General features: G+C 37.8%; 1 protein-coding gene across 8 annotated transcripts in view; it reads right to left on the reverse strand.

Moving 5' to 3' along the window:
- Positions 1 to 7324: 7324 nt before the first annotated feature.
- Positions 7325 to 25537, reverse strand: part of GRIK1 (glutamate ionotropic receptor kainate type subunit 1) — a 383844-nt gene continuing 365631 nt past the window's right edge. For 4 of the 8 annotated variants that reach the window (XM_035017583.1, XM_035017582.1, XM_035017579.1 and 1 more), the window contains 2 exons: positions 25148 to 25398; positions 7572 to 7760 (listed from right to left, as the gene is read on the reverse strand). In XM_035017583.1, coding sequence (XP_034873474.1) covers positions 7605 to 7760; positions 25148 to 25398 — 407 coding nt within the window. In that variant the 3' untranslated portion in view covers positions 7572 to 7604. Of the gene's footprint in view, positions 7761 to 8169; positions 8257 to 23650; positions 23801 to 25147; positions 25399 to 25537 lie in introns of those variants that run through there. The other 4 variants (XM_035017577.1, XM_035017576.1, XM_035017581.1 and 1 more) reach the window with 3 other exon arrangements.

The following is a 25537-nucleotide window of genomic DNA, read 5'->3' on the forward strand; positions in this document are numbered from 1 at the left end:
AAGCAAGGGGAGTGGTAGGCAGAGGGAGAAGCAGGTTCCCCACTGAGCAGGGAGCCCAACACAGAACTGGGTTCATGACCTGAGTCAAAGGCAGACACTTAACAACTGAGCCATCCAGGCACCCCTAAATCTCTGCTTTCATAGGTTGGGTAGTAGGAAGGGACAGCAAGAGCATGATTGGAGTGATAACTAATAGGACCTGAAAAGGATAGCTGTCTGCAGGTTTTGTGGCATTGGTTATAAGGTGGACCACTTGATGCTTCTTTGTTCTCAGCTTTCAGCCCAACGTGCTAATTCAGGTGTAAAAGGAACTATCACATTTGATACATTTTAAATAGCTTTTAATGTCATATAAAGCAATAAAACTAGCTTGGTGTCTGGTAGATCTTATAGCCCATCTTTCTGCTTTAAAGAAGCACAATCTCTAAAACATTTTAAACAAATTAGAACGCCTGTAATCCTTTCAGAGAGCCAGCTTTGTGTCTTTTGGTAATTGATGCTAGCATTTTATCACTGCTCTCAAGGTGTCCAACTCACTTATGACCTCTCTCCTTTAGATTATAGCGTAAGCCCCTCTCTCTGCCTTCCTCAGTGGAGGAGTAAAACCACCCATCTTCATATCCCAGTCCAACACTTCATAAATGTGAATGTAGTTGCTTTTTAACTGAACCCAGGGACCAACCCTTACTTCCCTCCTTCCTTCCTTCCTTTACATCTATCACTCTTAAATTTTTGAGTAAATGCATTTTGTGGGTATATAGTCATCTTTGCTAACATGCTACATACTTTTAAGGTCTGGGTTATACTTGTGTCTTTTATTTTCACAAATGACTTCTGAGGATTGCCAAGGCAAATGCAAACATTTCCACCTTGAGGAAGAATATCCTTAATATGGATACTTGCTTGAAAGATCTGATGTATTTCGTGAGTTTCTGGGAACTCGCAATATTTTGTTATATATTTGGGGACAAAAAAAGATCTGGAAAACACAAAGAGGGAGGTAAGTAGGGAAAACATGAATTCAAGTTGTCTCCAGGAAAGCTTAAGAATGGAAGGGATGAGTAAAGTTTTATATTTTGGTGGGAAACTTAATGGCCTTGGTTGGATTCACTTGCACATTTAATATGTATAATATTCTGTATTGTATGGGCCAGTTCCTGGGAGTGGTGGTGAAGAGGCTGGCTTAGGCATGAAATAAAGTGCTACGCAAGTTACCATCATGGACCAAATAATGTTAAGGTCAAATTGCTCAAGTGCAGGTAAGTCACAGGATGGAGATGTGAAGATATCTGGGTAAGTTTCATGCATCTGTGGCACCTGACCTGAATCTTTAAGTCAAGTTTGGTCAGGGAGAGATGGAAGTGGGGAGATAGGAGGAAAGAAAAAGCTTCCATATAAATGGGAAAACATGAGCTAGGCACAAGTTGTAGATGTTGGTTGGTTCTGGTTCGACGAAATTAACCTGGTGTATGGCTTCTCTAATAGCATCATTTTCTGGAGGAAGTCAGAAGGAAATCATCCAGGAAATCTATGATGAGATCATTAAACATTTCACTGAAAGATACCATTGCAATTAATTTCATTTGCAATATGCATGCTTATGAATCATTATATTTGTTGGGATGTTGTGAAAAGGTCAAAACTAATTATATATTTGTTATGATGAGCTTAAAATTCTAGCTGTCATTTGTTATCTTGTCTCCCTTGAGACAATGTAGACTCAATTCCATCCCTACATTGGAGTTTTGAGTGTCATTTTTTGAAGCTTTAATGAAAATGTTTCTTTCACCACTGTAACTTGGTTTATTATGCTTAATGCCACCAAATTACTTTTAAATCTTGGCATGGCTTTATTAAAAATTGTTTCATTTTAATTTGCTGCTCTAGGTACAGAATTCATCATGAAGACAAGGAAAAGCAGCCTGACTCTTCAGAGATATCCTGGAAGTAGCTTAATGACAGATCTACAAGTACTGAAGACATTATCAACGCATTTAAAATTCTCTGTGATGTTGGTTACTTGAAAATCTTTATCTTGTGTGTGTGGGTGTTTCCTGAAATTGTTATATTTCTTGGTCTCTTACTGAAAAATTTACCAGCATATGTTCCTTGTGGGTAGATGGGAATGTAAATCCTAGAAAACTCAATGGAATTCATAGTTGTAGTCCCTAAAAATCAAGTGAGCCAACAAAATTTCACCTTTGAAATCTGACTTATTCAATTCTAATATTCTCAAAGGCAAGGACTATATCTTCTTTAAAATTTGTGGCAGGTGTCTACATGGCATATCGTCAAAAGGTTGTCATTCATTATTCAGCAAGTCTTTATTACCCACTATATATAAGAGGGTAAACAACTTCTACAGAGTGATTGATATTTAAAAGATATAGTTTGATTCACCTTCTAGAAGCTTATAATGAACTGGGAGTTTATGATCTAATGGTCTCCTATGAGGTTGCTGGAACATGATGAAGCTTTAGATGTTTATAGGAACTAACACATTATGCCATTTCATATGTTTTAATTATGATCTGAATGACTTGCCTTAGGAACAAGAAATGTTCAAAGAGTTATTTCAAATCAGTAATACAGCTAGTCTGTACATTTGGTGGAGAGTTCATTTTATTAACTATTAAGGGTTAGAAATGACATTTTACTATTTAAGTACCTTGGCAAGGCATTGGTATCCTTCAATATTGCTTCTTGGAAACATTAATAGCTATCTCTCTATTTATTCTATTAAATGATAATGGGAGATGACTAATTGCCCTATGATACTCCTTTAAAAGTTGGGTCAAGAATTTGTTTTAATACAAATAAAACAAAAAAATTAAGTACATAAGTCCATTTAGTGCTGTGATTAAGAGACTCTGGACTCTGATAGATTGAAATTAGAATCTTGGTTCTTCAACCAACAGGCAGTCTGCCTTTGGGGAGCTACTTACTCCTTTTTCTTGCAATTTCCTTTTCTGAAATAGAAACAATAATACAGAGTGCCAACTTCATAAGGCTGCTGAGGGGACACTGTAAGATCAGGTATGTTTTGGGGGAAGCCTGAGTTTGGCCAACAGTACTCAGAGTTAGGAAGGGAGTGTGGTTGTGATGATGTGGTTGGGGTTATGTTGCATCGTTTGCCACTTTATAGTTAAGTGACCTTGGGCAAGCTGTTTAAGCCCTCTGAACCTCAGTTTTTAACTCTGTAAAAAATAATGTTTACTTTAGGGTTGCTATCATTATTAAATGAGCACATGTTGTGAAGTACATATAATGCAACTGGATTCAGCACATCCTTTTTAAATGATAGCTGCTATTACAATGATTAACATCTGATAGCATGATTTTGATATATACTAGGAGCATAATCCGTATCAAACTAAGACAGTGGGATCTATCTATCTATCTATCTATCTATCTATCTATCTATCTATCTATCTATTATCTATCATCTATCTAATCATCTATCTATCATCTATCTTTTATTTATATGTACATCTATCTATGCCTATATATGTATAACCTTTCTCATAATGTCCAAATGAAATATCAAAGTCAATCGGACTCCTTCCAGATTATCCTGGATTACTTAGATGGTGGATAGTGGTCCCTTGCCTTCCATTTGGATGAGGCTTCTCTTTTGCCATCAGTAGAAATTTCAACTTTGTTAGTAGAGCTCTGTGGCTGCCAAGAAGATGAAGTCTGAGGACCAATGAGCAAAATATCCTATGACTTATTGTCCACATTGGGGTGTTTTTGTGAGGGCTAGGGGGCTACTTAACCTATAAGACTTCATGATTTCAGGCTTCATGCAGAATTGTTCAGGGCAAACTAGGACATCTGGACATTCTATGAATGAAGAAAAGGGGATGGGAAATGATGGGGAAAAGGAAGGAAAAAGCATATGAATTAAATAAGCAAACCAGACAATACATGCCCACAAATCCTTTTTGGAGTCTCAGTTAACTGACTAGGCTGTGTAAAAACGAAGTAACTTCTTTAATTGGTTATCTTGTGGGCAAAGCTTAAAAGCAACCTCTCTGGTACACTTGTGACATAGTATGAGGATGCTCATCTGCAAACCCAGCCCACACACTTCTGGATTTCTAAGTGTCAACTTGTCAGTATGGTTTAACGTTGGTCATTTCTTTCCCAAGACTTATGGGACTTTGAGTTACTACTTGTAAACATAGCATATATGTCCCTACTCTGGTGGATTTACTGTTCCTATTTTGTCCTGCTTTTTTCCTCCACACAGCCATTTTTTAAGAAATGTAACTGGAAAAAATTTCCCCTTGTATACAGGACTAGACATGAACAAAACTGAGAACTGATTTTGCCTTTCAAGTCCCAGCCTCACTTTTTATTACCTCCTCCTCGCCCTAACAGGCTTCTTCTCCAAGCACTCCTTTACATTAGGTGGAATGGCTTGTTTGTCGTAGCCCTGTGCACTCGTGACACTCCTCTGGACATCCTTGATCAGTGAATACCTGTTGCCTTCTCCTTGCTCCAAGCTGAAGGAGTCAACTAATAAATGCCTTGAGCAAGTAGAATGTAACTTGAGTCTCTTTCAGACAATGCTTCACTTTGTTACCAAACACATCGCCCCCTCTGACGTTGGAGAGAATCTGGTGGACCCTATCTTTTGGGACTGGTAGACTTTATGTTTCTTTAAAAAAAAAATCACACTGCATGGATAGCTCCTAGAAATACCTTTCCCAGAACAGTCACTCTTACATTATTCCTCCCTTGAAACGACAATCCCAGGATCTTCTTGATTTAGAGAGGGGAGAAAACTGTAAGAGACCCTTAACTATAGGGAACAAACTGAGGGTTCATGGAGGAGAGGAGGGTGGGGGATGGGCTAAATGGGTAATGGGCATTAAGGAGGGCACTTGTGATGAGCACTGGGTGTTATATGTAAGTGATGAATCACTAAATTCTATACCTGAAACCAATTTTACTATATATGTTAACTAATTAGAATTAAAATAAAAACTTGACATAAAAAAAGAACATGTTTAGTCTTTTGGATCAGGCAAAGGGTTAAATTAAAGCAGGAACTGCTGAGACAGAGAACAAGAAGTTTGATCTATTTGATCTTTGTCTAGTTTCCTTGACCTACTTCCTCTTCATTTCTCTCTCTCCAGCTTCCTCTAGGCTAAAAATTGAAAACTCTAAACTCCTAGATGTGTCAACAACCCCATGAGGTCAATGCAAGCAAGGGATCATCTCTTCCCTTTTTCTGTACTAAAGGCAAGAAAGGCCCAGATTGGAAACTTGAAAAGGAAAATAAATGTTAACCATGAACATTGTCTTTCAATCAACACTGACCTCCCTCTCTCTGGCTGAATATTTCACCTGGGTAATCTTTTTCTATGAGCATCAAGAAATTGCTGAAGGAAGAAATGTAAGATCCAGTTTTTAATTAACTTTGCCATTGAGTTTCACATAACTGTGTATGAATCACTGTTCTTTGGTGAAAAGGATGAAAATCTCCAAGATTAATGGTTGTTCTCAGGGAGTTTTCTGGACGAAGTTCCAGATATTCCACAGTTTCTTCTTTTTCTCTCCTCTGAACTCACTATCTTACTCTGTTCTTTGCCCTAACACATAGAGACACACAGAAACATATGTACATGCATTCACACCAAATGTGCTTTCAGAATGAAAATATTGGGGTGGAGGAAGGAAGAAGATCATGCACATTTAGTAGTTGCCATAAAAGTCCTATTCTGCAATTTTGCCTAGTTCAATATATTTTTTAACCAATTTACTCATAGCAAGTATTATATGCCTTGAATGAAAATGCAGTTATGGCTAAGTGAAAAGGAAAGTGGTTAGTGGGCCTTAAAGTACCTGTAAACCAGATTGACACACAATATATTTTAGGTATTAGAAGCTGAAATACTTCTTTTCCCACAAATTACTGTAACAGTCTGTGAAAAGATACAGTAATATTTTCTGAAATGAGAGAAAAGTATCACTGTCACATTAGAAAATGGAGAATAAAATGTCTTTGGTATAATTTTTAGTGAACTGAGTAAATTACATATTTCCCCTCTAATATATTATCATTTTAGTCCATCTTCAGCTGTTGGAGTCACCATATTTCTGTTTGTTTTTCTGTCTGTTTCTATCTGTAAGCATATAGTTTTCAATGTAAACATCTTCATGGTTTTTATGTAAGCATTTTAATGCATTTCTGAATGCAATACATTGTCTTCTTATTCCGATTGATCCCAAATTTGAGCATTGATCATAATAATAGAAAAATATCTGTCCAATATATGTTATTCCTCTTTTAAAGGTGACTTTTTTCTTTTGATGTCTGGAAACAGTTTTGTACTTAAACTCTACAAGGACTAGACTAAAAGATTCTTTTAGTGATAGAATCATCCTACAGAAACTAATGGGACTTAATCATATGAAATATTGATCCAGTGCCTGCTCCTTTCCCTTGGTTCCCAGTATAATGAATAATACCTCAACTCTCCAGTGAAGCTTCCCTCTCCCCCTGCCTCAGTCCTGGACTTTTTCCTCAACCCTGTTCTTCCCTCCCTCATGACCACCGTCTGAATCTCTGGATCTCTCACATGAGTTGTGTTTCTAAGTTACCTCGGTCATCCAGTGGTCTGTCTGTTGTTGCTCTGGCCTGGCTGCAATGTCCTTTCCCTGGGTTCCTGAAAGAGCCTTCAGGTGACCCTGTCTCTTCTTCCTTAGTTTCCTTGCCTTTAGTCCTTTCTTGACTTTCAGCCAGAGTGATTGTCACCTGTGAGACGCATTGCATCCTCTTGCATTTTGCCACACACCCAGCTCTTTTCCTTCTGCAATTCTGGCCCTATTTGCTCTTCTCTCAGGGCCTTCAGATATGATGCTTCCTCAGCCTGGAATGCTTGCTTCTCCATCTTATGTCCCTCCCTTCACTTAATTAACTTGTTATCTTAGTTGAGCTATACCTTCCTTCAGGAAGACTTCTATGGCTGAATACTTCTCCTGCATGTTCCTTCAGCTTCTGACTTCCATAGAGGAAATGCTAATCCCACTTTGAGTAATAGAATGTTTTTTCTTTTATGAAGTTACGTTTTAAAGCACAAAGATGAATAGTTTTACTTTACTATAATAGCTAGGTATTTGGTATGAACTAAAAGTATTTTTTTTTAACTTAGCCAGAAATAATTCTGTCTGTCTTAACAGGTAAGAAGAGTCATCAAAATAGCAAACTGACAACAGATAACACTTGGCAACCAAACACTGTGAATGGGAGCCAAGTAAAGGGGAACAAACCAACACTTGAACTTGTTCTGGAAAAAAAAACCCTGTTGTTTTATTATTATTTAGAAAGCACACACAGCAATTTATCGAGAAGAGAGAAAAGGCAAAATAAGTGAGCATACAAATTCACTTCAAAAGAACCAGTGCCACTTCCCACGTACGATCTATGTGAGCTTTTTAAAATTTCCTATTTCTTATATCTAGATACATAACCAGACTTATGTATTTAGATACATGGAAACATGTCACACACTTGTCAGGAATCCTTTCTCTTAAAACCTGTAGCGAGCATATCGTTTCTCTTTCTGAAAGCTGCCTGCAGATGTGTTCTTGGATTATGCCACAGTCTCTTTCCTCTGAGTTCGTCTCTGATGACAAGTAAGGATACTTGTGAAGGGAGATTTCCCTTTAGTTCTTGACTTTTTCTTTAGCTTTTTCTGATTTTTGAGTGAGATTCCCAGTTCTTCCATGATGGCATTGAAAGAGAGACACTGGAGAACATGAAATAGTAGAACATCAGTGTAACCAAACTAGCTCCCTCCTCCACTGATCTGTCTCTCACCTGGGTTTTTATGAATACGAGATATTGGTCTGAGGCAACTCTGCCAGAGAGTATGTCCCTGGCCAGTTCCCACACCTCCTCCTCCACCCACTGGCCATCCGCCTTTTCTATTTGGGGTAACTGGAGGCCCCAAGCTAGCTGGGCAGACTCTGGGGTTTCATTCACAGATGCAGTAGTATAAAATGACCCAGTTAGGCTCTCAAAATAGACAACTTACCTTTGCTGAGACACCAAAATAGAGTAAAGTTAAGTCATTTCCCCCATTGAGATGATCCAAACATTGATAGGTTTATCAAGGCATACGGACACTTCAGTAATGCTATAGAAAATGAACAAACCTTCTCTACACCAAGGCTTTGTTTTTTTCTCCCATGAAACCTTACTTTGTTCCTAAAATAAAATCTAATTCTTGATGACTTTCCTTTCTGATAAAAAAAAAGAAAAAAAACAATTTTAAATTGTATATTTTCTCCAAAAAAACCAGAGATCTGGCAGCAAAAATGATGCAGCTGTGGTCGAAATGAAAATAATATGGTACTGAGCCACACAGCAAAGATGATGGCATAATACAAGGAGAAAATGGAGCAATGATTATGAAATATCACACATATGCAGATGGCATATATATATGTGCAGATCTATTACAATTACACTGTATGGATTCACATGCATAGTATACAAACGCTATAATAAAACATAATTTGCTTGTCATTTCTTCCAGCCAAGATAAGATCTTTGAGTGACAAATTCCTGCTTATAAAGATTTCTATGAAGTAGTATTGTTTTTGATATGATCACCCTTAAAACATCCTTCAAACCCCAAAGCCTTTGGTAAAGTGTGTGGAAGGGCAAGCGTGTGACTCCTTTGTGATTAACTCACAAAATGGATGTGTTAAAACTCAAATGACAACATGCCGCCAGATGATTTCTCTAGGTTGTGAGGGCCTGATGGGAAGAAATTGGTGTTTCATGTGTGCAAAGTATGAAATGTCTCCTGCGGTCCTTGTATATCAACGGGCAACATGTGTTTTTGAAAATTTACACTCCATTTTTGTTCCATAGGAGAGTTGATGTAGTTTAAATAAACAGTATTTTTAAAAAATATTTTCTTTCTTTCTTTCTTTCTTTCTTTCTTTCTTTCTTTCTTTCTTTCTTTCTTTCTTTCTTTCTTTCTTTCTTTCTTTCTTTCTTTCTTTCAGAGCGAGAGAAAGAGCACAGGAAGAAGAGCAGAGGGGGAGGGACATAATCTCCAGCAGACTCCACACTGAGTGCAGAGCAGGAGGCGGGGCTCGATCTCCCTGAGATCATGACCTGAACTGAAACCAAGAGTAGGACGCTTAGCTGATTGAGCCACCCAGGTGTGCCTAAATCAGCAGTATTTTTAATTTTTCTATTTGATTTGAAAACTAAACAGACAAATTTAGATCCTAGATGTAAACTAACTGGTCTATCAGACACACACCTCTGAAAGAAGTAGTAGTTTTCGTATGACTTTTTGTCTCTTTTACACATAAGTGTTTATAGAATTTGAATTTCATTTCCATTTTTTTAGAGTACTGAAAATTTATGTCATGCATGTTAATTTTCTTTCAAATGGTAAGTTGTGGCTTCAGGGAACTGCAAGGGGGATCACGCCACACAAAGAAAAACTTTGAAATGTTTTCTATGAATTATACTTACAATTTTACAGTAAGTATGTCACAAATGAAATTTAATGTTTTTTTGTAGCATTATGTGATGTGAAATTTATGTGTTGCTACTAAGATGAACCGAATATTTTATAGTTCCTTTGTGGTAGATGGTGTTGCATTGGGGTTTTGCAACTTTTGCTCAGGTATTTATTTCGGTGGAAGGTGTTCCCACCCCCCTAGGACATTTCTAATTTCAGGAAGGTCATTAAAATAGAAGGAAGAGAGGGAGAGAAAGAAGAAGTGCCAAGGATTTTATACCCCACACTATTACACCCAAATCTCACAGCAATCTTATAGGTAGGAATTATTATGCCCATTATGTAGATGGGGAAATTTACTACTGGAGATACGAAGTAATTTGCCCAGGAAATGTGGTTCGTAAGAGGAAAAGCTTACATTTGAACTCAGTCCATCTGACTTCCCAGACTCAATTGCTTTCACGTAAAATCTCCAACACTTTGATTAATTCTTTTTAATTAAACCACTATATAGAGCTTTTTGTAGATTCTTTTCCTATAAATATATGTTAGGAAATTGCCATCTTTGTGCTTTATTTCAACTCTCAAACATTTTATTTTATTTTATTTTATTTATTTTATTTTTTTTAGATTTTTTATTTATTTGACAGAGAGAGACAGCGAGAGAGGGAACACAAGCAGGGGGAGTGGGAGAGCGAGAAGCAGGCTTCCAGCAGAGCAGGGAGCCCGATGCGGGGCTCGATCCCAGGACCCTGGGACCATGACCTGAGCTGAAGGCAGATGCTTAACGACTGAGCCACCCAGGCGCCCCTCTCAAACATTTGATTTTAGACATTTCTCTTTATTTTGCACTAAAACTACCAAAGCAAGTCTCCAAGTGTGGCTCACACAGGAGACACAACCGGGAGGGGATTTGAACCCTCTCTCTCTCTCTTATTTTGGGTAGAGGGGCAGTCACAGATCTTATCTTGATAATATGTTTCAATTATGTTTCTCTTTTAAAACACAGTCTTCCCTCAAATTTTGTATTGCCTTAAAATACAACAAATGTCTATTCTTTTGATTAACCACAAGTATTTATTTCTTGCTGCCGGCATGAAAGTGAATACAAATATAGTTTTCTGAGTGGTCTGGCTTCTCTGTCTTTGGTCACAAACAAAGATTTCTTTTTGATTCTCACTTTGTCTCCAGCTGTCAAGAAGAAAATGGCAAGATATTGGGGCTGACCTTTCTGCTTCCAAGTTTTTGCTGTAGTCATAAGGCAAGATGACCTTTAAGGTCCCTACCAGCCTTGAGCTCAAGCAAACCACACACTCTAGTATCCACAGGAAATGGAACTGTGAAGGTCATCTCTCAGCACAGAGTGGCATGGGAGGGTCTCCTATTCATTCATCAATTTGCCTTTTATAATCTCTGTATTAAAGATTATACATATATAAAATAAAGATTGAGCTTCTGAATTAGGATAAAAATTTAAGTAGCTTTCCAAAGCTTCTATTTCTGGATATGTCTTTCATGAACTCCTCACAGGGCCATAGAAAAATTATGTTTAAGCATGGAAGTTTAAATTTCTAAACTAATTTCATTAGAAAGTATCAGACATATGGATGACCACCTAGCTGCCTTGTTCAGGAGGCAGGGAAATTAGGGGTAGGATGGATACCCCAGCAGTATCCTCTAGTGCTTTGCAGACTGGAAATTCCCCTGGAGCATGCATTCTAGGTCCTTCTATTTTTCTCTGGTGGTTGGAGTTCACATTTTCAATGGATCTACATAAAAAACCATGTATTATAGTTGTGAGTTGGCCCAGTATCAGAAAGCTGGAGTTTAAATTTTAGCTACAGTGCCCAATAGCTGGGTTGCACTGGGCAAGATGTTTAGTTTCTTTTTGAGTCAGTTTCCTTATCTATAAAGTGGAAACAATAGTAGAAGTCTTTTCATTGAGTTGTTTTGTGAATGGTTGGGCAGATACCTGTAAAACACTTAGCACAATTCCAGGCACATGGTTAGTACTCTCTTTCTTTAAAATAACATTGTATATATCACTGAAAATATTTTAAGTCTATGGAACTCGATGTATACTTTTTTTTTTTTTTTTGGCTGAAGGGAGGAACAGTGAAAGGATGATGCTCCTTTAATTTTAGCCATTATATGACTTTCTATGCACCGATTCCTTGTTTATACCAGTGTTTTAAAGTAGGTTCTATACATGTTTAATATATCGAATTTTCAATGCTTATTTTACTTGTTTTACCAAGCTCGTAACATGTGTTAGTGTTGATGTAGTAATAGGCTTTATGACAGCTTGTGTTTTGCCTGTGAAGGATAGGTGCTCAGCATAAGAAGGAAATGAAAATTAACTGCAGTCCCTTGCCATTTAAAAAAATTCTCTCTGCTTCTGAACCCGTTGACAACGAATCCCTGTGATGACAAATCTGATAGGAAAATTCGCTTATAAATAGATGGGTTTATGGTAATAAACTATGTTAGTGCCATTGATGCTGTTCGGGACGTGGTCCAAAGAAAGAGTGTTGTGTATGTGTGTGCGTGCACATTCGTGCATGTGTGCATGCACCTGCATGTGCCTGTGACTTCTCTTGTAGAGGGAAGGAAATGGAGATACTAGTGGTCTACTAGAAACCACAAGTGAAGCTTCAACCAGCCCTGTAGCTCTTCTGGTTTTACAAGGAAAAGGATTTGCTTGCTTATTTTGCAGAAAGCCATTCCTCTTTACTTCTTCTGTGCCTGTGGTGTGTCCCGAGTGAGCCCCCAATCCTTCTCTTCTCCTGCCTTTTTTTGCTTTCTTTTACCTCCCTCTTTGGCTTGATTTTTAAAAATAATTGCTGGCAGCATGGCACCTCCTTTGGATTAATCCCCAATATTTGATTTCTTGGTACTAGTATAAACCTGAATATACACTCTTCTTCTTTTCTGACACCTTTATTCTCATATTACAAATATTTCCCTGGAAAGGGTGGGAGGAGCTAATCGAGTTCTTGTTTTGTACCTAAAGTAAACTGTCTCAGAAAAAAAAAAAAAAAGTAGTCCAGGGGTGGAGAGTGATTTCTTTTAAGTTATAGGAAAAGCTGTGTGCTAAAATTTGATTTGAGTTTACAATATTGAAAGCAATATTGAAGGCTAGGCTGACTGGGAATGGCTTTCAGACTGGGTGCAAACTTGGCATCAGATTGTGAATATCAGACTGATTTGTCATAGTACATTTAACATTTTATTCATATTTAGAAGAACTGCTTGGAATGCATACCTTTATACCTCACATTTTGTATAGGTTTCTCTCATACTTTATTAGGCCTCTTATTTAAAGACATTTGAAGTGATCTGTGACATTGTCTAATAAATTTTCACACTATGTGTTGAAGAGAGATACAGATAATATTTGTGTCATCTTATAGATATAAAATCTTTCATTTTATATAGATCTGCTTTAACTTGAAAGCAAGCTCTAATCTGAAACCTTTTTGTAAAGACCATTTTTAGTAAAACAAACCAAATTTTAGTGCAATATAGAAATCAAGGAACAGATTACTGAGAAATAATGAGATTATCATTTCTGTTATTTTCCTGGTTTGGTCAAATTACTATCATAGTTGAGTGGAAGCAGTGTCTCAATGATTTTTTTCTTTTTAACAAGAAGGTCTAAGCATTCACATCCTTAACTTTTTTAAACTCTGAGGTTCAATGTGAGAACAAACTTAGAATGTTCAAAATGTCAGGAAAATTTTAAGGAATAAGGATGGAAGAATTCTATTCATACATTTGCTACCTTAAGACTTTGGAAAGTCTGGTCACCTATCTGCATACATGTTTGATGTCTTCACAGGATAATTGATGATCTAAGAGCAGAGATCAGACTCCAGTGATCCCCCACTAATTATGTTAAGGAAAGGGGAGGGGAATTGCTGGAATAGCCACATGTACACAATCTTTGTGTGAAGTTTTTGTATCCCAGAACTCAGGATTTGGCAACCATTTGCTCTTGTTTTATCAGTTTTCTGGGTTCATTCAGAAACCCTGGGCCATTTCTCATGCAACCATCCTTGGACTTAAAAAAAATGAATTTGAGAGGTTGGGAGTCAGCCATCATATCAGCTTCCAGAATTGTGGTTATAATTAATTGTGCCTGAAAGCTAATGAGGAAGCTGATTCTCATCTCCTGAGTCTGTGCCCAAAATTTAGGGGTAGAGGAAATCTAGACACTGAACTAGAACTTCAAAGTGTTGTCTCCTTATCCCCACCTGTGACCCAGAAGCCACTCCTCACCCAGCCCGTTTTCCTACACTTTCAATGTTTAAACTGGCTTTCCACTCTCTTCAGCCTTATCTTCCCTTTGGCTACAGTTCATCAATCCATTAACTCATTTTCCTAGCTCCTTTTAATTTTATGTTTACACCATCTGTATGTCCTTTCCCCTCTCATCTCCTCTATCTTATCTTTTTTTTTGCCCCCACACTTGAGATTTGCTGCCCACATCTTTGCTCTCTCAGATCCTAGCTGTAAACTAATTCTATGAATGCATACCCCAGAATTCCCTGTTTTGCAATCTGAGTTCCTTCGAACCATAAACATACACTTGTGGGAGACACAGTGACACCAGATACATGAGGATCATCATTCTCGGGTCCATCTTTATTAAAGATTGTATTTAGAAAATTTTCTTCCATTAAAATAAATGTAAGTATATAGTGGAATGGATATATATATATATATGCACATATATATTTGAGTTTATATATATATATGAGTTTATATATATATATTTTTTCCTTAGAATTCTTTTTTTTTTGAGATTTTATTTATTTGACAGAGACATAGCGAGAGAGGGAACACAAGCAGGGGGAGTGGGAGAGGGAGAAGCAGGCTTCCCGCTGAGCAGGGAACCCGATGCGGGGCTCAATCCCAGGACCCCGGGACCATGACCTGAGCCAAAGGTAGACACTTAACGACTGACTACCCAGGTGCCCCCTTTTTTTAGAGTTCTTAAAGAAATTTTTGACTTAGGGTGGCTGCTCAGGGCTCTACACCCAAACTATTAGGGTATCAGTTCATTCTCCTCTAACATTAGGTATAGTTTCATGGAAAACTGAAAAGTGAGGTTAACACTGGAGCAGTGCTCCATTTTGATATCAATCCATGTGCTTTTTCCAAATCTTCTGAATCTGAACCCTTTTTCCACTTTTAAAGTTATAGCAAGAGCTTTTATATGCATTGCCCTCAGGGTAAGGATGACATAGAAAGAAAAAAAAAAGTAAAATTTGCAGCTTTGAGTTCTTAAATAGATTTTTGTGGATCTATAGAAACCACCGCAATCTTTGAAGCTATTAATTACAACAGCCAGGTGTTTGAAAGAAGGAAAAAGAAGGCACTTTGAATTGTAAAAGTTTGCCTTAGAGCCTTCAGGGCCCAGCCGGTGGGACCAGGGATGGGGTATGAAGCTAGGACAGTTCTGTGTCTGTTTTCAAGGAGAATCGTCCAGCCAGGGGCGGGGAGAGCCTAGATGCTGAGGAATACCAGAGAAAGGGCCCCTCACTTGCCACTTCTGGGGTTAATGGAAGCCAAAGGACAGAGGTTGTCCACAGACTAGCTGTTCCCACTATCACCAATGCCCATGGTGTGGGATAAGGCAAATAGATGTGGGACAACTTAATAGATGGGGGAATCTGAAAACACAGGGAAATTGTGCCCACTCTCTGTCTCAGACTCCAAGGAAGCAGTTACTAGAACGCAGAGGACTTCTTTTTTTTAAAAACATTTTTTTTTTAAAAGATTTTATTTATTTATTTGAGAGAGAGAGAGACAGAGAGAGAGAGCACATGAGAGGGGGGAGGGTCAGAGGGAGAAGCAGACTCCCCGCCGAGCAGGGAGCCCGATGCGGGACTCGATCCAGGGATTCCAGGATCCTGACCTGAGCCGAAGGCAGTCGCTCAACCAACTGAGCCACCCAGGCACCCGTAGAACGCAGAGGACTTCTGCAGGGTACTCAAGAGCAGCTGAAACTTTCCACTGCCTTAGAGTGGGCACGAAAGTGGCTGATAGGTATGGAGAAGTGGCTGCAAAGTGGCCCCCTCTAGTGTTACGACCAGAGAGCAGAAGGTGTTTTTGCAATGAGGATAAGCCTCAGGTGGGCCAGACATATCCAGAGGTAAGCAACTCTCCTTGCTTAAAAATGACAGGAATGTGGGTTTGCCTGCCAATCCAAAGTAGCCACAGTGCTTTTCTCCTGTCTGGAGTCACCATCAGAGGCCAATGTGACTGTCTTCTTTGTCCTGGCTTCTCTCTGGCTTCCCTACATCTCCTGAGCCTGCCTCAGCCCTTCTTGCAAGCTCGGAGCCTACACATTTCCTCTGAATACTGGTCTCATAGGTACCTGATCGGGCCCCCATGTTGAGGGCCAGGGATCATCCTAGGAAGACTGACTTTCCATTACCATATGGACAAGAGGGCCCGGTCCTTTCAGCAACTCAGAGGCTGAGTTAGGGCCATAAAAATAAACTTCTAAGAAATTTTTTGCATGCCCCCTCTCATATAGAGAATGGCCTTGGCCTTGAGGTAAATTGAGCCTGATGGAGGGTTTTAGTTGTCCATAGTGCATGTATGAGCTACCATGGAGTCCTTGCAGTACCAGCTTATGCCCACATGTAGTGGACATATATTTTTCTCAAGCTATAAACTTAGGTGTGCAAGAAAACTATGTGATGCCATAAAAAAATAATAACAGATCCCACCTTAGCTTAGAGGTCCCCATCTGCTAGTGGGTATTGTCAACTCAAGGTAACTCACTTTGGCTTAAAACTAAGTTTCTTTTGGTTAATGTCTCAGTTAAAACGAACCTCTTGCCACTTTCCTTCTCATTTTCTTTCCCAGGTGCATCTGGGTGTAGGAGAGTTTAATAGACGGCCTGGGCATTGGTGATAGTGGGAACAGCTAGTCTGTGGACAACCTCTGTCCTTTGGCTTCCACTAGGGTGTGGCATCCTAGGAGGTCATGGATGCTGCACTCTCTCTCTCTCTCTGCTGTGTTCTCTGAGATGTCTGTAGCCCCACTATGGTCTCCATGTCAGGTCCACACACTGAGTCTTTTCTACTCCAACCTCAACTATCAGTCCACTGCTTCTCTCAGCTCTTCCACAAGGCTTTTCATTGGGAAGCACCATGGAGTTTTGGCTGCTTTCCTTGAGATGCTCTGGGACTGAGCAGGACTATGAAGCTGTTCAAGGTTCATGGCCTAGGCATTGTGACTCCACCATTCTGGAGAGGGTTGGATATAAAATTTCTCTTAAGTTTTGCCACCTCCTGGGCCATACCCTCTGAACCGCAAAATAGCATTTTCTGTTTAGGATACCCCCTGAACTTTTCTGAGGTTTCTACTTTCTTGTCTTCAAGTTGGGACTTGGCTCAGGGATGGTCATGAAGCCTTCTCTCAGGGCTTCTGGTACCAAGAAGCTTTAATGACTTCCCTCCCATTCTTCCCTTCTTTTCTAGGGGTCAAAAGCTGGTCAAGGATTGGAACATGAAGGAAGAAAACATCATTTTGTGCATTTCCCCAACCTTGGGCCTCTGGGTTTTGGCTCCTGCTAATTAGAGATAAATTATTTAAATTATATAACAATTAACTTACTCATGAAACACCTGGTTCTTGAGTCTGAAAACCACAGTTTTCAAGATTTTTGTCTATGCTACAAATCTGTAAAGCCTACTTAAAACTCAAAAGCTAGGGTTTGATTCATGTCTGGCTTGGAAGCAATACATATAAAATTAAGGGTGGAGGAAGGTAAGGGTAAAAGCAATAGACAATAAGAGCATTTCAACCTTTTTCTCTATTTCCTTTTGTCTTTAGCAGAATTAAAGTTCCATTTACAGAATAGTTTTCCCCATGTACTCCAGTCCCATTGATATCCCCTTTCTTGAACTGTGATTGAAAATGTAATCGGTTCCATAGCTTCAAATTACTTCTAGCTACATGTCTTTGCTTGGCTCGTTTGTCTGTGTGGCTCATCAAAGTCAAGAATGATTCTCCTTCTGTAGCCTTCCCTGTGTTTGTAATACTTTGCTTGTGAGTGGATGAGAACTGTTTCACTCTTTGATGCCACGAAGGCTGGTTTTCTCTATATCTAGAGCAGACCATTCCATCCTGCATCATGGGCAGGAATAGGTAATTCTGCTTATAGCAATAAGAATTTAATATGTTCAAGGTAACTGAACTTATTTGTAACATATTTGTATTTGGCCAAGCTTTTTTTTTTTTTTTGTCCTGCTTCTATATTTTTATTCTTTCCCACTTTTTATCAAACTTAAAAAATATTGTGTCTGGGGTGCCTGGGTGGCTCAGTTGGTTAAGCGACTGCCTTCGGCTCAGGTCGTGATCCTGGAGTCCCTGGATCGAGTCCCGCATCGGGCTCCCTGATCGGCAGGGAGTCTGCTTCTCCCTCTGACCCTCCCCCCTCTCATGTGCTCTCTCTCTCATTCTCTCTCTCAAATAAATAAATAAATAAATCTTTAAAAAAAAATATTGTGTCTGGAAGAGAACTTTAAAGGTCACTCCTAATTCCATAGATAGGGAGACTGAGAATGAGGGAAGAACAATGACTTGCCCAAAGTCACATACCCATTCAGTAGCAGGACAGCAACCTGCATTCTTGACTTATGATTCCCAGGTCATGTTTCCATTGAGCCATTTACACTTTCTAGAGTTTGTTTGGTTTAGAAGACACTGCCGTTGTACACTGGAAAAGTTATTTCTAAATCGTTATTAATTGCTTCCTGGCCTCTCTGTGAATTGGTGAATGTTTAGGTTTCCAGGCAAAGGAAAGCCTCTTTGCATAAATATAGAAACAACCTATTGAGACTTCTCCAAATCAGTTGTTAAATAAAGTGATCAAACTACAGAATAAATGAAGCCAAGGACACTTCAAGGCATCTGATAATGTTCCAAGTGATACTTAGGACTTAAGATAAATGCAAAGTTAGGGTGGGTTGTCTGTGGACAATAGTTTCTTAGTTCTTATGGTTGGTAAAGACTAAGTGATCAGGGCACCGTTCTTTTTTTTCCGAGTTGAAAAATCCAAATATTTGAAGTCTGAACACTTCAATTAAAAAATTGGGCAGAAAGGAAATTCTGGCCCTACTAACTTAAACTTAGTGGATAAATGGAACAACAGTAACTTCATTACATCACTCAGGTCTTACTCATTATTTCTGTGTGTATCTGGATGTGTATGTTGTAACATGGAGACATGGCGGTATTGTGCAATTTGGCCAATTAGTCCTATTTGGGTTGCCGATTACAAAGCTCAGATTCTGCACTGCATGAAACCACACAGAACATTTGGTTTTCTTATTTGTGCAAATAGAATTTCTTTGAAAATTTAAAGGAGAGTCCCATTTTCCATGATATCAGTCTGTATGGAGAGGATTTTGAAAGCAAAAATGATTTTAATATGCTTGTGCATCCGTGCATATAAAATTCCGTAACTGTGGGAAGCATAATGAGATGGTTCCGAAAGGCAAGTTAAAACTGCAGCATCAAGCAGAAATTTTTCATTATCTATAAGAGTTAATTAATAATGCCATTTGGCACAGTCAGATGTGCAGAAAATAGTGCAAGAAGTAAGAATGCTTTGTTTTCCTTTGGCTTTTCAAGGCCAGACTACTAAATTGCTTACTGGGAAATAGAACTCATAGTTAATGGGCTTGGAAACGAGTTGGGATTCATTGTTTTGCTGCTTTGCCATAGATAGTTTATACAGAACATAATATAATGCTAGTCAAATGCAGTAAGGTATTTGGAAATAAGGTGGGGGGAAAGTTTAACTATATGATCCAGCTGATTTTCTTAAAGGCATTATCTCTACCCTGTGTTCCTTAGGTAGTTCCAATTCTGCTGGAAAAACTGTAAAATAATTCAGCTTATAATTTTAGTCTAAGACAAAATAAGCTTTATTTTTTTCCTTATTGCACTGACTTATAAACAGGCTTGTTAGGAGCCAGATTGGACGACATTATGTGCTCCATCGTTCTTGATGTACTTGTTCGATCTTTTCATACCTCTCTGCTCTCTTGCTAACTTGAAACAGTCTTCCTCAAGGCATAATCCACAACTAAACTGCCAGTGTTAATAAAATCTCACTCTTACCACGTAATTTGAAGTCAAATTGCTACATTCCATCTAGCTTTAAAGAAAACTCATGCTTACCAACAGTTTTAAACAGCTGTATTTAAGATTGCTGGGAGAAAACACATGTAAAAAAAGCTATTTTAAAAACCTCTTGTACTAAAGATAGTTTTAATAAAAACTCATGTAAATGCCCTCATTTTGGAGAAAACTGTTATATGTAAGCTAATTTTTATGAAAACTAATATGCACAAGTAGTTTTAAGCATTCACTTTCAGATTTTGTTAAAAGTGTCAGTTTCTGGATTACACTCACTGAGAAAGAATCTATGGAGATAAAACCTGTAATCTGTATTTAAGTAATTTCCCTGAGTGATTCCCTGAGGTACACCAAAGTCTGAGAACTAAGGACATAAAAAGAGAGTTTGGAAAAATTTTTTTCATGCTCAAGCCCTTTTTTTTCTAAATTTCACTTAAAATGCAGTGGCCCCTGGTGGGGCCACTGTGGTCTCATCAAGTCATTTACTTCAGGTCAAGAATTGGTTGTCTAGGGCATGTATAAAAGGAAAAAGAAGAGAGTGTAAGGAACCTACATTTCTGAAATGTATGGAGGTCCTGCAAGGGAACAAAGGGTGCAGAGACCAATTAAGCTTCCTATTTGATCATTTTGAGTAGGCCTAGCACCTATAACTAAATATGAAGGTTATCAATTGAATAGAATGAAATTTTTGTCTCAAAGATGTGCAGTTTCTTTTTGAGTTCTCTCTAGAGAGGATCTTTTGAATATTGAATGCCAAATATGTGCTATATATCTTGCTTAGAATTAGTGGTCATACCTCTAGAATCAATCAATAAACATCAGTGACTTACTGAATCTCAATTATATGCATGATTATGCTTTAGATCACTACTACACAATAGAATCAACTGGTTATCTTAAAAAAAAACAAAACAAAAAACTATTGTCCTGCCTCCATTCCAGAATAATCAAATTAGAATTTCTAGAAACGAGATTCAAAACTTCTACTAGATCCTCACTTATTGCCAATTTGGGTCCTTATCTTGGGTGCAATGAAATTGCCCTTGATTTTTAATGCTTGTATGAGGAAATGTGGTTTTGGATATAGTTTGAACCTCTAAATTGGAAAACCTCTTTTACAAACTGACTCTGTATTAAGATGCATGATAAATTGTACTTACTGTCCACCTGACCAGAGAACAATGTTTAATTTCTCTGTAAGGAACTAACATCTGTTAACCAGTATCTTTTAACAGAATTCTTATAAATGATCTCATTTTCTATGCCATTATATTATTTCATTTAATTCTCATAGCAAATATAGGTCAACAGATTACCTTCATTTTATAATTGAGGAAATTGAAGCTCAGAGAAATTAAAAATTACCCCCAATGATCAAAACTATTTTTTATTAAATGACAGCTATGTGCCAGGCCTGGCTGATGTGTTTTGTACATTATCACTGGATGAGATACACATTATCATGCCCGTGTTCCCTGGAGCATGATCTGTAGAACAATGGTCCATCAAGATGCTTTTGGGGAAAAACAGATTCTGTTATCTAATAAGTTTGGGAAATACTGAATACTTTCCAATCGTGTTGAAAATTCCCAATGCATCATAACTTCTTAGACACACTGCGATATCATGCAGTAAAGGAATGTTTAGAGTAATGCTCCATGGGTCCCTTGACCAGAAAATCTTATTTGAGTAACACTTGCCAGTGGGACACACTGGGAAGGATATTCCTTCAATACAACTGTAGACCTAGATATTATGTCCTGGTATTACATATTAAGAAACCAAGGCTTTAAGAAATTCAGTCACTTGTCTATGGTCATTCAGCATGTGTCTGTACTAGAACTTGCACCTAAGTTCTGTTGATTTTGAGAATTCTCTTCTGATTCTAAAATCTAGGACTCCAGGCTGCTGACTAATATCTATTTCTCTGTTAGTAAAGCTGAAATAAAATTGTTGAGAGGATTAAATGTAATGCTGTATCATTTCAAACATTTCAAAACATTTTGAAAACCGTAAAATAACATATAAATATCAGAAGTAGGTAATATACAGCTTAAAGTGGCACACAAATATTAATTTTATCCAAACCTCTGAATTACACTTTTAAAAGATAGCTCTATAGAAAAGTGAATTTTGTTATTGCTAACCTTGATCATCCAAACTTTATCAATCACCCTTATACTTTTTGGTAGCATCTTTGATTTATTAAATAGCCCTTGGGAATATAAACTTATGTAATTTGTGATTTCTATATACAGAATAAATGAATTATGAATAATAAAATATTTATCCCAACATTTGACTCTATTGATTGTGAAGATGCAAACTCTGACCTAAGACAAAGTATGTTGCTCTCACTTCAATAATAGTAAATAAATGTTGGTGTAATTTATAGATATTTTCTTAAAAGTATGTTTATTTAAAGAAGAAAGCAAGACTGAGAAACAATCAGGGCAAGAGTCAACTTTCCTAAACATGCTTTACTGGAGAAATATTACGTTGATTGGAGAGACCTGTGGTTCAAAATTTGGAACCCATTTAAAGTTAAGCAAAGAGAAGACAAAATGCTCCATGATTGCACAGATGGCTTATCTTTACTTCTGAGAAATATGTTTTGGGGGCTAACTTCATGTGTCAAAAAGTAATCCCATTAAGGAGAACAAAGACCAACTGATCCCATACTGAGGGAAGATGAAGGGCATCTTTAATTCCCCTACTCACTGTGAAGAGGAAAGAAGCTCAGAGGGATAGCAGACATCCTTCATAACAACAAATTAAGTATGCCGTTGGTTTTCTATGTCACCAAGCTCAGTTAGAGTGGGAATTATTTACAACATTTTGAATGTCGGTGGAAAATAAATCTATAGACATCTGTAACTAATGTGTATGGAATTTTTTTCTTCTATTTATTTTCTGCTTCTTGCCCTTCTCCCCAATATACTTGGAATGAATTGATAATGACGAAGGGTCCAGAGAAATGAGAGTGAAAGTGGCAATGCTCAGAAAAGATTGCTATGAGAATAACCACTCTATCCTGGGTGAGTAGGAAGGGAATAAAACAACATCTTGTGAAAATATGTTCATCAATGCAGAGTGAGAGTGAGTAAGCGGAAAATAGAAGATGTTATGCATTAGTTCCTAGTTTAGGACCTTGTTTGGAGCTTGCAAGAAACAATCTGTAGCATGAAAAAAAAATCACAGTTACTTAGAGACTTTGAGCATACTATGATCTGGACCTACAGAGGATTGTCAAGTAAATGTTATGTGAGAACTTGATGAAAATGAATTTCTACCCAGGGATCATTCTTGACTGCGTTGTGCCTTCCTGAGTGATTTTCAATTTAGCTAATGCTCTTCTGTGATGCCAGAGGTTTCAAGTTTAGTTTTCACTTTCTGGATCACGTTTTTCAATTTTTAAAATCCAAGACATCTTTGAGTCTTTGTGTAAATAATACATTTTAAATAGTGGAATCAATGTGAGTTGAACATCAACATTTTTATGGAGTTACTACAAAAAGATAGGGCTTCAGGTAGTTTGGATGTGTGGATCTACAGAACATAAGGGAAGGGAGAGGGAAAGAGGAGAAAGAAAGGTCCACAAAGATAAAAACAATTCCACAATATTAGCATTTTGTTTTTATGCTTTGCACTGTTGAAAGTCTGGATCTACTTTTTCATGAGGAAAGACTTGCTTATTTTTAATGCTTGACTATAGAACTAAGATAACCATTGTCTTGATGGTATAGCAGATTCTGGAAAATACACATATCTTGGAGTTTATATACCCTTAATACACCTCAGTTTCAACATAGAATGCACATCTGTTCTCAGTGCATTGAATTCAATGTCTAGAGTCCGTGAGTTTTGCTATCTTAAAGGGATAGGGAATTATGGCTATTTACGCTTAGTAGATACAGATATCATCAACAACACCAATTAGCAGAAACAATTTCTACTGGGCACAGTTTTTTTCCTTTAACTGATTACACAGTATGAACTGAGGACTGTGTCCGAATCCCTCTCTCCTCTCGAATTAATTTGCCACATTCTAAATCCGAAGATAAAGTGGTTCCAGAAGTGGAGTTGGTTGGATGGGTTTGCTTACACTGCAGTCCATAAAAGAAACAAAAAGCCTTGCATGCAAAAGAAATGAGAAAAATATAGAAAAAAATGAATAAATCAGAAGCAAAAATGAATATTTAAATGAAAATTTAAATAAAATGAAGCTGGCAATTATGAGAAGCACATTAAAGCGTAACATATACAAGCTTTTATTTTTCAAATTAGTTGCATAAAACAAGACACCTCAAGAGCAAATTGGAAGTTAAAACAAAGCAGAACAGTCCATTTTCCCTTTTAAGCAAAGATAGTTTTCTCTAACAAAATCTAAGAAAGGGGTGCTTAATATTCTCACAATTGCCTTGTAATTGTGGGAAAATTTTCATGATAAAACCAAGTTATAATCAATCACCCCCAGCTTTGGGACTGTAAGGAGAGTTTCCACTTAAAGGAGGTGGGACTGGTATGAGATTATTAATCAGAACTGGCTACATAATTTGCGAAACCCAGTGCAAAGTGAAAATGTGGAACCCCTTGATTAAAAATTATTAATAATTTCAGGACAGTGACAGCTGAGCATTAAACTAGCCCTGTTATTAATTGTTTATAGTCTCAAAATTCTAACAATAACTTTAAATTGAATGGGTGGCCTAGTGTACCACAATGGGCATGAGCTTTGTACTTTATTTATTCTGGTATGCTTATGAAGGAATTCTCTTTCATACAATCATCTTATTCAGGTTGGTGTAAGTTCCTGGTGTGATTTCTATCAAAAATAAAAGTGACGGGCAAAAATGGTTGACTGTTGAAATCAATTAGAATCCTAAATATAGTTTGGAAAAATAAAGTCTCTAATATATTTCATTATCATTCTGTATAATTTATCATATTCCTGGTCCCCCCAAATTGGTGAATTATCCTTTTACACATCATATTTTGAGAGAGGTAAATGCTCGGTTTCAAAATGCTACATTTATATCTTTATGTAAATTGCTTTGCATTAGTACATGTGCTCAGCATCTAGACTTAAAGAAAGGATGGTAACATTGCTCTCAAAGATCTTTTTATATCTTTTCCAATTCTGGATTTATTTCTTGCTTGCTTTATCTAGGGTTTCTATCTTAAGAGCAAATAACTGTTCAAGAAATTAACTGAGTTTGGAATTTCTGCACTGCCATTCCAAATAGTGCTAATTGGATTTAGTATATAAGGCGCTTCCTTCTTCTCATTAATAAATGATGGGGCTGCAGTGCCGGCAGCACCTGGCAGGGATTCAATAGCTCTTTGCTCTCAGAAATGGCTCTTCTGGGCATCTAATTCAATAGACTGTTACAAGAAAGGGCAGGCATCTTTAAACCCCCCAAACTTAAGACAGATCACGCCAACTAAAAACTACCTAGTCCTAGAAAGAGATGACTCACCTGTTCAATATCATTGTTCTTCCGTGATTTGTATATAAATTCTCCAATGGCTACAAATACAGAAAGGACCAGTCCAGCAGCCAGAACAATGAAGATGCCCCCAATATTTTCTACTCCCAGAGCACTGGCCTCTTTGTTGTCTTCCTCGGGGCAGCCGTTCCCCCGCCACCACTTCTCTTTCATCATATGCAGCTTGCCCTCTTCTTGTAACTGAAGAATAGCAATAGTGATTTTATCCCGGTAAGGAGAGCCTGTAAGTAAGGTCATTTGGATTTTGGTCACCAAAGGGTTGGAAGATGTCAGGAAGGATTATTGTCTTAAAGGTAACGACTTTATGGCTGTTGGGAAACCCCAGTCCACAAATTGACTCTAAATAATTGGAGGCTCTAA

This window comes from Mirounga leonina, unplaced genomic scaffold, assembly GCF_011800145.1.
Source record: "Mirounga leonina isolate KUSES-001 unplaced genomic scaffold, KU_Mleo_1.0 Mir_172, whole genome shotgun sequence".
In the NCBI taxonomy this organism is placed as follows: Eukaryota; Metazoa; Chordata; class Mammalia; order Carnivora; family Phocidae; genus Mirounga; species Mirounga leonina.